Genomic DNA, 14,779 nt, shown 5'->3' on the forward strand with positions numbered 1-14,779 from the left:
ATTATCCTGACTGTGAATGGCACTAAGTATGTTTTTTGCCTTGCTCTTGGACCATCTGGATGACCTGGATTCAACCTTCTTGTTTACTGTTTGCCCATCCCTTTAGTCAATTGGGCCCCCACACCAGTCTCCCAAATACACTCCCTGTCCTTGGAGCATAGATGGAGCTGAATAGAAGGACTTTGAGAACCAAAGAGACAGAAAGGGGAACCCTGAATGGGTTCTACCTGAAAGGTCTCAGGGAACAGGTCCCGTACTAGAGGTATGTGGGACTTAAGAGGAGGCAAGGCCAGCCTGGCTCTGGCTATAGAAGCCTCCTGCTTGCCTGAATCCAGTCACCCAACCCCTCTAGCCCTGTTTGCTCCCCACCACTGTGTGTCCTTGAGCTCAGGTGGGGCCAGAAGGTCCTGAGTCACAATGAGGCTGGATGCTGGCCGGAGGAACACAAGTATGACTCACAGCTCCTCTCCTGGCTCGTGGGCTCATCCCTCGGTGAACCACCAATGCACATGGGCACGCTGGGTTGACGCACAGCTGGAGGTGCCTGCATATGTCTGTCAACAGTGATTCTTTCATGTTGAATAGTCACCTGCCACCACCCCACCTAGCTAGACCCCACCAGACAAAGGCACCCCGAGTCTAAAACCAGCATCTTCTATCTATGTAAGGAATATTGTTTCCCCTCACCCCTGAACCAGCTTCCCCATGGTAAGTTTTGGATGCATTGGTCCTTGAGCTCCTACTATGTTCTACAGTTTAGCTGAGGCTAAAACGATGAACAAGCCTCAGTCAGTCAGGCACCTGCCCCATAAGCACAAGAACCTGAGTTCGGATCCCATGCAAAAAAAAAAAAAAAAAAAAAAAAAAGCTAGGTTTGGCAGTGTGTGTCTATGTCTCCAGTGTTGAAGCAGAGACAAGCAAGGGGATTCCTAGCCAGTCGAGTCAAATGAGGGAGACTCGAGAGAGATGTTGTTTTAAAAAGTAAGTGGGGAAGAAACTTAACCTTGACCCCTGGCCTACACATGTATACACATGCAAGTGCACCCTCACACACATGTGCACGTACATGTGGACACATATACCACACACACACACACACACACACACACACACACACACACACACACACCAGTGATAAGCAAGTCTTATCTCCTTGAGCAGCCGTAGAACAAAGCAGACTCCTCCAGTCAATACAAAACTCCAAAGTGAAGTAAATGTTATTGATAGCCAAACAGGAAGCATGTAGTAAAGCCTGCTGTGTGGTCTGAGGGATCAGGGGCCATCACCTGAGATCCACCAGAGTGAGGGGAGAGCAACAGTGATCAAGCAAGAATAGAGGAATCAGCCTGAGAGAGGGATCAAATGCCCTGCTGTGGAACAAGGAAAGTGATCACAAATCAGACATCAGCATGGCTGAAGTGCAGCACACTTCATCAAGGAAAGGATTTGGGAAGGTAAAAATGCTTACAACTTCATGTGAGGCTTAGATGAGTTCCTGAATAACTGCTGGGCTGAGACCCAGCACACTGTAAGACATTATCCTGATTCTCAGGGACGGTGGGCATACCTCTGCCCTTCCTCTTGGACCATCTGGATGATGGGGTGTCTGATTACCAAGTCATCCTTCTAGTCTACCAGATCCCCAATTAAGATCAACAGCCTGTGTCAAGTAGGTGTCGTAGGTGTTGTTGAGGACACATAGTCCCTCCCTCAAGGAACCTGAGGGCTGGAGGTAGCTGGGTTCAAACTGTATGACTTGGGGAAGGATGGTCTCCCTTAGAGGAGGAGATAGGACAGATGATCTCCATCCACCTAGTACAGCCCCATTCTGCGTTCAGAGTAGGTGGAGAAAGTAGCTCCTCCCAAATTATATTAAAGGGGTGTGGCGTCATTGCCCTCATCAGGCTAGCCCCAGGACTCTGAGAAGCAACCTTCTTGCTTCCACTAGGCGGTGCTATCAAGTTACTTTTCTGGTCTGTTTCACTGGTGGGGGCAGAGTCCAGGTCTCCAGTGGATGCTGTAGCCTTTTAGCCCTGTGAATAAGAGAGTTAGTCGTCAGTAGAAATCAGTTGTTGGCTCTAACCTTTCCCACTGAACATGGTGGCAAAAATCAGGAGAGGGAGGGTGTCCATGTGAGATCCCGGAACTGCTGTGATGCCTGCCTGCCCTTTGCTCCTGGGGCCCTTGGAATCCAAGCCCACCACTTACCTTTCCCCACTCCCCAATTCTGAGCTTGCTTATAGCCAAGTGGCCCCAAGCAAGTCTGCCTTTTCCCTGTGTTCCTTCCAAACAGCAGTGACAGCGATCCAAGCAAGGACAGAGGGTGTCTCTCAGCACACTAGAGCCTACAGAACTCATACATCCATATTCCTCTAAAGTGTGTTGCTTTGGAGGATAAACTCAAGTATCCCAGGAAGAGTGTTGACTAGAGATCCATAAGTAATCCGTAGCATTCTAGGCTTTCATTTCCACTAGTGAGTGTGGATGTGTTTTGCTCTCTGTCCAACCCCGATTACCCTTCAAGTGTGAACCATCCCCTATAGTCTATGTCATACTTGACAGAGAGTTTATTGCTCTGACAGGCATCCTGATATCTGGGGCTCGACATCCATACAAGTCTCATGAAACCCATTTTCACATGGTTCCCACCATTCAAAGGCCTGGGAACCATCCTTTCCCTATCTCTAAAATAGCTCTCTTGCCTTTCCTCCCCTCTAAGGTGCCAGTCCTTCAGCTCCAGGACGTACACCTTCAGATAAGGTTCATCCCAGTTCAGCCTTGCAGAATGCCAAAAGTTTCAGTGTCACAGGCCAGTCCTGACTTTCCTGGCATTGTAGGTAGGGACAAGAGACACCAACCACACTTCAATCCTTTCATTAATAATGCCTCGTCTTGAACTACCGCAGACAGAACACTATACTCCAAGCTCCACGCTAAGCTCATTGGCTCCATGAAATCATTTAACCCTTTGGCATTGTGTAGTAAAGGTATTTATCCTCCATCTTGTGAAAGAGGAACGTGGACTCGGCATCCTGACCCAATTCTCCAAAGCTGGTGAAGATAAGATTTTCAGGTCCAAGGTTTTAGCACCTTTGTCCAAACTGTCTTTCTTCATTCCCACCCCTACATTCAGCTCTACTCAGACAAATGAACAAGCTATTGAAATGGATACAGAGCCAGACAACTCTTTTCCTACCCGGGGGCAGTGAGCCCTCCCCACCACTGGCATCTCTGCCACACACCCAGATAATGCTCCTCCCCTTCTACTCCTTAGTCATCAACAAGAGAAAGCAAAAGTCACCCCTCCACCAAGGAGTGGCTCCTTGTGCCCTCACTACGGAGCCCAGTCCGGCTTTAAACTCACAATAGTCCTCCTGGATCCATCTCCCTAGTGCTAGGTTACATGTGTGACCCATCAGGCTCAGAGGTCAGACTGGATCTGAAGGTGTATTTACTTGTTAGATTTGTGTATCAGCAACAAGACACAGGGTCCATCCTTCTTATTGCACAATGAGGAAACTGAGAGCTAGGCTCTCCAAGGTCACTAATCCAGTGCAGCGCCAAGGTTAGAAACCACTTGGCCTATTCTGGAAGCCTCTGGAAATGTGCTTGTCATGAATGGTACCCAGCATTACTAACACACCTGTGCCTTGAGCTCACAGACTCCAGGCGCTGTGCTGGACAATGTTCTTACAGGTTGTGTTTCCAGTCAACATCCCCAAGACCAGGAGACAGGCTATCATCATTCCCATTTTACAGATGTGGAAACTGAGGCTTGGAAAGGGTCATCTACTTCCTCTAAATCAGAGGTCCTCAAACTATGGGTCAAGACCCCTGTGGGGGTTGAGTGATCTTTTCACAGGGGTCACATATCAGATATCCTGAATATCAGATATTTACATTACAATTCATAAAAGTAGTAAAATTGTAGTTATAAAAATAATTTTATGGTTGGGAGTCACCACAACATGAAGAACTGTCTTAAAGAGTCACAGCATTAGGAATGTTGAGAATCACCTCTCTGAACTGACTTAGACTCAATTCTAGACTGACTCAGACCAGGCAGATAAGACCACCAACAGAACATGACTTCTTACTTACTCTGACTTCACAAAGTTCTTGGGAACTAGTGAACCCCGGAACAATGCACACCAAGATGAATACTTATTTGGAAACAGGAGATATAAAGAAAATTTGTAAGTTCCAATACAGAGTCATCTTAAAGGATCACAAAATCATTAAGAATCCTTAACCAAAGGCCAGTGAGATGGCTTAGCAGGTAGAAGTACCACTCAAACCTGACAACCTGAGTTCAATCCCCAGAACCCACCTCAGAAGAAGAGAACCAACCCCCCAAAATTGTCCTCCAACCTCCACATACACACTCTGACACAGGTACATCTGCACTTGCACACATATCGTGCGCACACATGATGATCATGATGATGATGATGATGATGATGATGATGATGATAAGTTTATAATTTTATTTTAAAGAATCCACCTAGTACACTGCCTGGCACCTAAAGGCACTCCCTATCTGGTGAATCTGTGGACCGATGAATGAATGAAGAAATACGCCTCTGCCTTAAGAGATCTCATGACCTGGTACACACACAGCCATCTATATCTTCTGAGGTGGTGAGAGCCAACCTGGGATCTGAGCCAAGCCCACCCCCGGGCCCTTTCTCCCAGTCCCACAGGCCAGAGCCAGGTGCTTGCCTAAGCTCCAAAGGAACACTACCCACATTCCTCCCACCCCCACAATGACCAGGGAGACAGTGATTGTGCAACTCAGAAAAGAAGCTTTATTGATTGCCAGGAGGGATGAGGGTCACATAAAGGGTGAAGTGTGTGGGACAGTAGAGGGGTTCTTTCAGCAGTGTCTGCGTCCACGCGGGGGGCCTCCTAAGCCTGAGCAGTGCCTAGCAGCCTCAGTTCTTGGTGCGCAGGACCTGCTCGTGGGTGGAGACCACCTTGCCGTCATGCACATCCATGACCTTGGTGCGGATCTGGCGATTGGTGGAGGTCACTGGAGAATGGGAGAGAGAAGGCGTTAGCGGAGGTGGACAGATGAAGGGTTCTGAAGTGGCGAGAAGCCAAGAAGCTGAGGAGTGAACTGCCTCCTGATGCCCTCTATCCTGATTGCCACCTCACACACAGCTGCCAGGGCACTCTGTAGTCATGCACAGTCTGTGTCTTCAGACTGGAGCACTCAACTGGTGCTGTCCAACTAAACCCAACTAGATTAGATCGGCCATCTAGGGTGCTGTCCGTGGTGCTGATTTCCATTATCGTGGTGTCTATCCAGATACCCATTGGAGAAACAAGATGAAGGTCACCAGTCCTAGCCCTGAGGAGAGTTAGGAAATGGCTCTTTCTATCTGAAGAGACTCATAGGGGATAGTGAGCAAGAACATTTAGCTTAACTCCCAAGGAAGTCCTAATCTAGGTCCTAGATCTGCTGGAAGATCTGAAGGTATTCAAGAGCCCAGGCACCATGGAAGGAGAGTCTTACCGTCTCTTGATGACTGAGAACCAGAGGAGAACTGGGAAGATGAGGAGAACTGGGTAGATGAGAGGCTGTAAAGACAGAACAGTGTAGAACTTTAGACATTTGGGGGACATTTCTGAAGAGAAGGGGTGTGGACTAGAGTGTGGGTCAGGCACTCACTGGGCATCCTCGCCCTCCAGCAGACGACGGTAGGTGGCTATCTCCTGCTCCAGCCGGGTCTTCACATCCAGCAGGATCTTGTACTCCTGGTTCTGCTGCTCCATCTCACAGCGCAGCTGAGCCAGCTGCTCCTCCACGCTGCTGATCATCTCCTGGATCTGGGCCAGCTGCATGCAGTACCTGCCCTTGGTCTCCTCCAGGTTATTCTCCAGAGATGCTTTCTGTGAAGGAGAAAAATGAAATGGGATAGTGGATCACTGGGAATGGCCATGCCCCTTCCATGAGTCCAACCCCTGTGTGCAGCAGCATCCCTACCATGCTGAGCTGGGACTGCAGCTCGATCTCCAGGTTCTGCATGGTGCGTCGGAGCTCAGAGATCTCACTCTTGCCGCTCTGCACCAGCTCGCTGTTGGTGACCACCTCACGGTTCAGCTCCTCTGTCTGTGAAAACGAGAACACCATTCACACCAAAAATCCCTGGAAGGCAGGTGATCTGCATCCCTTCCTCTCCAAATGACACCCACCTTGGTGAAGAACCACTCCTCGACATCCTTACGGTTCTTCTCAGCCATCTTCTCGTACTGATCACGCATCTCATTCAGGATGCGGCTCAGGTCCACACCAGGTGCTGCATCCATCTCCACATTGACATCTCCACCCACCTGGCCTTTCATGGAGGCCATCTCCTGCAGAGGCAGAAAAGGTCCCATAGTCAGAAGCCTCGTGGCTGACAGGGCTTTCTAGCAAGAGGTGATCCTGGCCTGAACACTGCCTCCCCATCTGCCATTCTATTGCTTCTCTGCATCCACCCTTTTAAGCTGGCTTTTCTATTTAGCTCTCACCTCCTCATGGTTCTTCTTCAGGTAGGCCAGCTCCTCCTTGAGGCTCTCAATCTGCATCTCTAGGTCAGCTCTGGCCAGGGTCAGCTCATCCAACACCCGGCGCAGGCCATTGATATCGGCTTCCACACTCATGCGAAGGCTCAGCTCTGTCTCATACCTGGAATTAGGCAAGAGAAAAGGAATGAGCTATCCATCCAAGCCATCCCAGCCACACTGAAAGCTTTGTTCTCTTCCTATGTGTATTATTCCCAGAGTTGGCACCCAGGGGTGTTGTGAAGAGTCAGTATTAGACACAATGCCCATTGAGTGCTTAGGTCTGAACATTCCTACAGTCCACGGAATAAGGATCATCATTAGGCATTCACCTGAAAAAGGCACCTCCAGCTATAGCCAATAAGGCTCAAGGCCTCCAAATATGATGGCTTACTGCATTTTAGGGACAGGTGGGAGGAGTGTCGAGCACCTCTCCCTAAAGTGATGGCTCTCACATCTGGCTGGGAATCAGAATCACCTAGGTTACAAATAACTGAACTGAACTCCCAGGGTGGAGTCCAACAGTCTTGTATTTTTACAAGCACCCCAAGGGGTTCTCCTGGCACCATCTCACTCTGGTTAGGAAGCACTGATCCAAAATGCCCCACCCTACAAATGTTGGAAGCTCTGAGCCACCACACTGAAAACTCACTTGGTGCGGAAGTCATCAGCAGCCAGCCGGGCATTGTCGATCTGCAGGAGGACATTGGCATTGTCCACAGTGGCTGCAAGGATCTGTAGGATGGAAAAGCCACGGGCCATTTGTTAAACAGATATCTGTAGACAGGTTTCTCTGCAGCCTTCGCTGACTGGCCTTTCTCTTGCTTCACTCTTACTTATTCTTCTCATCCCATGTTCACCACAGCAGCCTGAGAGACAACCTCACATAGTCACTTTCAACACAAGACTTCGACTCCTGGTCAACAGAGGAGCCATGCATAGGTCAGACCCCAGACTCAAAAGCCCTAGAATTCAGGTCTTATTACTATCACTCACCTGTAAAACCTAGGATGGGTCCTGGTGTTTCAAAGTCTCCCTAAGGCTCCCTACACACCCTCCATCTTCTGGATCCTCCTCTCCATACAAGACAGCCCTATCAGCCCTATACACACACACACACACACACACACACACACACACACACACACACACACACACATTCCTTTCTAAGCCCATGGGGCATGAACCTTAGGTGGGACTTTCCCAAGAGACAAAACCCAACTTGCCCAGGGGATTAGAAAAAAGGAAACTGGAGAAGAAAAGCAGACAGATGGATCCCTGAGCCTGGCTGGAGTTCCTGCCAGGGACTTGTCTAATTTCCATAATTTATGCGAGTCACTAGAGCAGGTTAAACAGGAGCAGAAGAGGCTTCTGAAAGCATAACCCTACCAGGGTCTCTCTGGTTCAGGGTAAATAGACGGGCTGTGAGGAGCTGTGGCTGTGGGTTTCCGATGTCTGGCTATAGGGAAAGGCCAGCTGGAGCCAAAGCTCATGGGCGGAGGCAGCCTCAGCCCAGACTAACAAGCTAATGAGCGGTTTGGGTGTCTAGCGTGGCGGTCCCGTTACAGCCTCACTCCTCCCTTCTGCTGGAGAGATAACTGCCTCCTCCAGCACAAGGTGGGCCACCAGCACTGTCCCTCCACTGTTGTGTGATCTTTAGCATATCACAGCACCTCTTAAAGCTTTCACTTCTTCCTCTGCAAAATGTTAAGGGCTGGAACCATTGGTCTCACGTTGGCTAAGAATTGGAGCTGAGGAAATCCAGGAAGGGACACCATCTTCTCACTGACCAGCCCTAGTGGGGATATTCAGGGCCGCAAAGAGAGGGATCTGGGACTGGAGGCTGTCCTGCCTAGGAGTCTAAAGGTGACCTGAAGCATTGGAGGAAATCTCAATGGCAGTTCCTGCTGCCCAGTTAACCCACCTTGCTCTTCAGGTCCTCGATGGTCTTGAAGTAAGGGCTGTAGTCTTTGATCTCAGTGGGCCGCTGCCTCTGGTACCAGTCACGGATCTTCACCTCCAGGTCGGTGTTGGCCTCCTCCAGGGCTCGCACCTTGTCCAGGTAGCTGGCCAGCCGGTCATTGAGGTTCTGCATGGTCACTTTCTCACTGCCCACCAGGAGCCCATCACCACCACCGAAGCCACCACCAAGACCACCAAAGCCACCACCAAAGATGCCACCACCAAAGCCACCACCAAAGCCACTACCCAGGCCACCCCCAAAGCTGCTGCTGCTGCTGAAGCCCCCACCATAGCCACCCCCAATCCCACAGGCTCCCCCAGAGGAGAAGCGAGAGGAGCTGACTGTCATGCCCCCATAGGTGCTGGGAGCCCGGCAGGACCCTCCAGTCAGGACGGAGGAGATGCGGCTAGAGCCACCACCGAGGCCACAGGAGCCCTTCATGGAGCTGGAGGAGGTGAACTGGCGGCTGCAGGTGGTCATAGTTTTGCGAGAGGTGAGCAAATGAGCAAGTGAGTCTGCAGAGAGAAGAAAGTGCTGCTCAGGTAAGTCAGAAAAGGATGATAGTGCTTTATAGTCAGGAGTAGGGGGCGGGCCTGACATCTTCCATTCCCCTTGGCTTTCATCACTCACAGGCCAGCGCCAACTCCCCAGCAGCTCCCTCCTCTCCTCTGCCTCATCATGTCTGTCATATTTTACTGGAAACTCATTGTTTGAAAGTGTTTGGGGCTTTCTCGTCCCGCCAGGCATGATTCATCAGGGGAGGGGTGGGCCTGCAGGCTACACTTTCCCATGAGGCCCTGGGAGCCACAGCCCTTAGGAACCCGCGCTCTGGGCTCAACCAGAATGACAGAGTAGGGCCTTACCACACTGTAAACCTGCTTACCTGTTAGTTCCCATTAAATGGAGGGGGTCTTTAGTACACATAGAGAAAGCCCACCATAGCAAGAAAGAGGCATCTAGCTGGAGAGACAGCAGAATGGCCACCCTCAGCACTACCTGCTAAGGACTGGCCATGATAAAGGGTCTGTCACAGCTTCAGCCATCCAGGTGGCTCAGACTCCAGGCAGTTCTCCTCAGCCCCTAGGTACAGATCCTAATATCCACCACGCATCTGCACACAGACCAGTGACATTAGCTATTGAGTCACCAAAGGTCTCATGGACACAGACAGAGACACTGGGGAAGAGCCTAGAGTCAGGTACAACCCAGGACATGACGTTTCTCAGAGCCTCAGTTTGCTCTTCTGAAAAGTGGGAGCAAAGAACACCCACCCACTGTTTCTATGGCAGACACAGAATGGGGGGCTCGCCCAACGAGACAATGGCGTTGAAGGTTTTGTCAACTTTATGTGGCATGGAGTCTGGCCGGAAGGTTAGTGCTTATTTTGGTCTTGAAGCACGTGAGGCCACATGCCCAGGACAAAGCAAACTTCTTTGTTTCTAGCCTCAGATGTCTAGAGAGCTGAGGCAGAGAGACAGAGAGCTATCTCAGACACCCTCACTTGATCCCCTGTGGAGCTCACCCCAGACATGTATCAAGGAGAAGTGCAGGCACCTGGGAGTGGGGTGGGACTGAGTCAAGGATATTTCCAAAGTAGACATAGGGTCCCTGACTCCTGAGTCCCTGAGGGACAGGGACATCTCCAAGAGCCCAGTTAGTTCTGCTTCAGAGGTTTGTATACCAAGCTTCAGCTATCCCGTATCTAACATGCTTGACAAACTCCCAGAACACCCACTTCCTGCCCCCAACACCCTCCTGCCGGCCCCTCAGCCACACGGACCCCAGCAGGCATGTTGGGAGGAATGTGGTCCTGTCTGGGACTGCCTGGCATGTCCTATCTTCCCAGACAGGTCCCAACAGCCCCCGCTGAGGCTCCTACACTCTTCCTAGTATCACCTGCTCCCAGAAGGGAAGCAGCCTCAGACAGCCAACCCCACCTGACCCTGCCTGCCACCAATGCAGAAGTCAACACCCTCCCCACCACAGGGCTTAAGAGCTCAGAAGACAATGCTAAGGCATACTATTGAGGCTGAGGGCTCCCCCAAATCTGCCTCTCTAAGGACTAGCAAGGATATGAGTAACCTGGAGCCCCACCTGGCTCCACCCACCCCTGACAGACACTTCTAATCTCTTTGCAGAGAATATTCTCCACAACCGTGACCCAGCCCTTCAATCTCCCCAGCATGAGGAGGAGGGGATTTGGACTGAAGGACGGATACTTCTCTTGGAAACTGTGTTGCTGTCGGGTGCGACAAGAGGTAGGGGTCTCCTTCCTGGAGAAAAAGACAGAATCCAGGGAGGTCCCCAGAGAAGAGCTGGGTGCAGAGCCCAACTCTAGCTTCTTTAGTGACCTGACGTCGTTGACCAAGAAAAGCTGTTTCCCCCGTCAGTCGGTGGGGCTCCAAGGAGCCTCCCTGCCAGTGCTCTCCTCCACCACCTACCTCTCCCCCTCCTCTTCTTCCCCTACCCCTCTGCTCCTCTAGTTTCTCCCCTGCTCTTCCTCCTCCTCCTCTGATCCTCATCTCCACCCTGCTCCTCTTCCTCTCCCACCCTGCTCCTCTTCCTCTCCCACCCTGCTCCTCCATCTTATCCAAACAGAGAGACGGCAGGGAATGAATGTCAGATAAACACACACAGTCTAAGAGGAGACCCCTTGCCAGCCCTCCCCACCCCAGGCTCTAGTCCCCCCAGGGAGAATACATCAAGGTCAACAGACCCAGACTCCAAGGCTAAAGGGCTGCCCAAGGCCTAGCCAGTTGGGGAATGGGCACCAGACAGTCCTCTCCTGTCCCCATGGTAATGATGATGATGACATTTTCAGGACATGCAGTCTCCGAGGCAGCAAGGGCTAATGAGCTGGAATGGGCATCAGATAGGCACCTCTGTCTGCTGGGACCTGATGTACCCCTACCTCCTGTAAGCATGTTCTGTGTGAGCACCGTATCTGCCCCTCCCTCCAGCCTGCCCGGGAACAGGGAAGAAAGGAGGAGCTTAGGCAGCCAGCACTCTGTGGTTAGTGAATCTCCTACACCTCCCTGCGGTGGGGAGACCCATGCCAATCCAAACAGGTGAAGGGACTGAGCCAGGCAGCCCCCACACTGCCTCATTGTGTGCTGAGGCCTGGGTGGAGCTAAGGGATTACACCTTCAGGAAGGAGGAGCCAGGGCTAAGGAAGGAGACACAAGCCTTGCACTAGAAGCCCACAGTCTAGAGAGACACTGGAAGAGACTGTCCCTACCTTTGGAAGTCTTTGGCCTGGAAGAAAGAGAAAAGACCTTCAAAGTTGCACAATACAAGAGCAATACGGTACCTGAGAGAACTGAGTACTGCCCACCCGTTTCTCAGGGCTGTGTGTCCCAAGTCATTGCAGCCTCAGCAGCTTCCACAATGAATGCCTATTTCCCCCATTCTGGGAACCACATGCCCCCAGAGAAGATGGAGGGACCACACTCCCTCTGAAGATCTCGGGGAGGCTCTTTCCTGACCTCCACCAGGCATCTCCTGGAGTCCCTGGGTTCATGGCAACAAAACCCCAATCCAGTGTGACAGTCATCTCAGTCCTTACCTCATCTGTCCCTGCAGAGACCCTATTTGCATGTAGCCTTGACTTTGGGAGGACTCTACTCAAACCTTGTGTTAGCAGACTGGGTGCCAGTAGCCAGCTGTGGAGAAGGCAGGGGAAACTTGGCAGAGATAATTACGGTAAGAGGTGGGCAGGGCCAGTCTGGAGGTTTCTGGAGAGAGTAGCTTTGAGCTGAACTTTTGTGCTGGGTGCAGGGCAGCAGGGAGATGTGGGCTTCTCAGTACTGCTCCGGACTTCCCACTACCCTCCTTTAGCTCCTTCACAGATACACAGCTGCTCTGAGATAGGGCAACTTTATTTTTGTTTTTATTTTTATTCTGGTTTTGGGTTGTGTTTGTTTGTTTGTTTTCTTCTGGTTTTGTTTTGTTTGAGATAAGGTCTCCCCATGTAGCCCAAGTTAACCCCGAATTTGTAATTTCTGCCTCTGTTTCTCACATCCCAGTGCTGGGATTGTAATCCCTTATCACCACGCCTGGCTATTTTTTTTTTAAATAATTTTAGATTCTCAGAAGTTTTCAAAAAGATATAAAACTTGATCAGGCTTGGTAGTGCATGCCTGTAATTCTAGTTCTTGGGAGGTGGAGGTAGGGGAATTACCCTCAAGGCCACACAGCAAGTTCGAGGCTAGCCTGGGCTACATAAGACTCCATCTCTTTAACAATAATAATAATACATTTTAAAATTGCAAAACAGAGTTCAGAGAATACACTCATACCCTTCAGCCAGTTGCCCTTGATGTGAACACCTCACACACACGCACTGTACAGCTTTCAAAGCCATAAGTAACAGTGTCATTAGTCAAGCACAGACATTCCTGGACTTTTGCTGGCTTTTCCAACAGTGTTCCCTCTCTGTTACATACTACATATTGTGGATCTCATGACACATTCACTCATCCGGTCTCCTGAGCCTCCTCTGGTCTAGGGCAGCTCCTCCACCTTCCCTGTCTTCCATGACCTGGACACCTTTTGAACAGTACTGATTGGCTCTCTAGTAGAATCTCTCTGTTCCTGTTTCCCTGGTTTCTCATGACCAGATGGGTGCATTTGCCAAGAAACCCACACAGACGTTGCGGCATCCTTCCAAGCATCGTATTAGGTCAGAGGACAGATAGATAGATACCTTGCTGTGTCTTGTTGCCGCTGAGTTCATGGTGTACACAGGCCTGGAAAATTTCTATTTTATCCTAATAAACATTGTGAAGGAGAGGCCTAGAGGCTACACACGAGTCTGATTTCCCCTTCATCTTTGACCTCTAGCATATGGTTCTGTCAATGAAGGGAAAGAACTCTTATCACGCATTGGGCTCAAGAATCTGACTTGTTCTGGACTCCCTAAAGAGCTGTGGCTCCAGAACAGACCTGGGGGAGGCAGAAGTCCACACCTAGAGAAAACACTCTTTGGCTCCCTCCTCTACCCCAAGTCAGATTGGGTGTCCTGGAACCATCTCACTGCCCACTCTAGAACATTCCCATGCTGGCTTCCTTTTAGAGAAATTCTACCTATTTCTCTTTTGTTATGTGGAAGGCAGGAGTGGGGGAGTAGATTGGGGGTGGTAGAGCTGTTGGTATTTAGTTGACTGTCTGTTTGCTTGTGACAGGCTCTAACTATGTAGCCAGGCTGGCTTTGAAGTCACAGTGATCCTCCAGCCTCAGCTTCTTAGTTCTGGGATTATAGACAACCACCATGTCTGGTCCAAGCATTTTCCTCATTCTGTTTTCTCTTGGCCCTGTCCAGCCCCATGGGAAAGAAATAGATAGTAAAGTCCTCTACAGACACAGGTGTGAAATATGGTCCCCAGTCCCAAGGCTAGCCTTCCCTATTTTTCCTGATAAAAGGACCTTCCTTCTCTTCCAGGCCCCTAAGCCCCACCACCCCCTCCCTGCCAAGCCTCAGAGAGAGGTCTCCTAGCACTCAGGACTCTCGTTTTCAGGGAACCTGGGACCCAAGCAGCCCCTACTGCAGAGGACAGGGATGGCTAAAACATTTGGCCCAGAACAGACCAGCAGACAGGGATGTAGGCATGGAGCCAATCAGAAGCCTAGAGTAACTCCCCCAAAGCCGAGAGTCCACTTTCCTCCAGCAAGCTCTGCCATTGGCTGGTTGCTGGTATCCCAGGTCACCCTGGCCATCTGAGTCATATGTCCTTATAAGAACTTGGTCTGACTCAGCAAATATGCTGGGCCAAGCACGTTGGCACCTGAAGCCTGTCCAGGCTGCCTAACTATGCTACAAAGGCTGTGAGACAGAGACTGTGCCTCACACTAAAGATGAAGATTGGGGTTGTGAGGACATCTCAACTTCTGCCTCATATGGTTCAACTCCTGCTTAGCCTGGATTCAAACCCCATTTGTCAAGGGCAGGTTTTCTTCTGCTAGAAGGTTCCTCCCCCAAGAGACCTCAGCCTAGACTCTAGACCAACCTCTTAAGTTTACAAATGGGAATATAAGACTCAGAGGGCTAAAGGGATGTGTCCAAAGACATATAGAAGATTCCACTTCCAAAGTGAAAATCTTTAACAATGCCACCAGGGTCTGGGAGAGGTAGGGTAACAATACATAGAGTGCTCTGCCTGCACCCCAGGATCATATCAAGGTTAAGAACACGGGTGGTCAGATGACTAAGATCCAACAACAGATCTGGTTACTAACCACCCACTGGTTTCTAGCACAGGGAACATGCAG

The 14,779-nt window shown here is 50.5% G+C and overlaps 1 protein-coding gene across 5 annotated transcripts; it reads right to left on the minus strand.

Annotated features, from left to right (window-relative positions):
• Positions 1-4,785: 4,785 nt before the first annotated feature.
• Positions 4,786-9,041, minus strand: Krt14 (keratin 14). Of its 5 annotated transcripts, none has more exons than XM_036196695.1 (8): positions 8,474-9,041; positions 7,202-7,284; positions 6,517-6,673; positions 6,199-6,360; positions 5,990-6,115; positions 5,675-5,895; positions 5,519-5,583; positions 4,786-5,032 (listed from the first exon to the last, which is right to left on the minus strand). In XM_036196695.1, exons 1-8 carry the CDS (start codon positions 8,990-8,992, stop codon positions 4,935-4,937), a joined length of 1,431 nt encoding a protein of 476 aa, XP_036052588.1. In that variant the 5' UTR covers positions 8,993-9,041; the 3' UTR covers positions 4,786-4,934. The 5 variants fall into 5 exon arrangements, with proteins under 5 accessions (XP_036052588.1, XP_036052590.1, XP_036052591.1 ...); XM_036196698.1 differs by lacking the exons at positions 4,786-5,032; positions 5,519-5,583 and adding an exon at positions 5,381-5,393 and having other exon boundaries at positions 8,474-8,699; positions 8,802-8,992; XM_036196699.1 differs by lacking the exons at positions 4,786-5,032; positions 5,519-5,583 and adding an exon at positions 5,381-5,393 and having other exon boundaries at positions 8,474-8,584; positions 8,617-8,631.
• Positions 9,042-14,779: the final 5,738 nt, after the last annotated feature.

Source organism: Onychomys torridus, chromosome 8 (genome assembly GCF_903995425.1).
Source record: "Onychomys torridus chromosome 8, mOncTor1.1, whole genome shotgun sequence".
NCBI lineage: Eukaryota > Metazoa > Chordata > Mammalia > Rodentia > Cricetidae > Onychomys > Onychomys torridus.

Coding starts and splice junctions, on each gene's coding strand:
- Krt14 (XM_036196695.1), bottom strand. CDS start 8,992: ATGACCACCTGCAGCCGCCAGTTCACCTCCTCCAGCTCCATGAAGGGC. Junction 6,674..7,201: donor GCTGATGACTTCCGCACCAA/GTGAGTTTTCAG, acceptor GCCTAATTCCAG/GTATGAGACAGAGCTGAGCC. Junction 5,896..5,989: donor TGCAGTCCCAGCTCAGCATG/GTAGGGATGCTG, acceptor TCTCCTTCACAG/AAAGCATCTCTGGAGAATAA.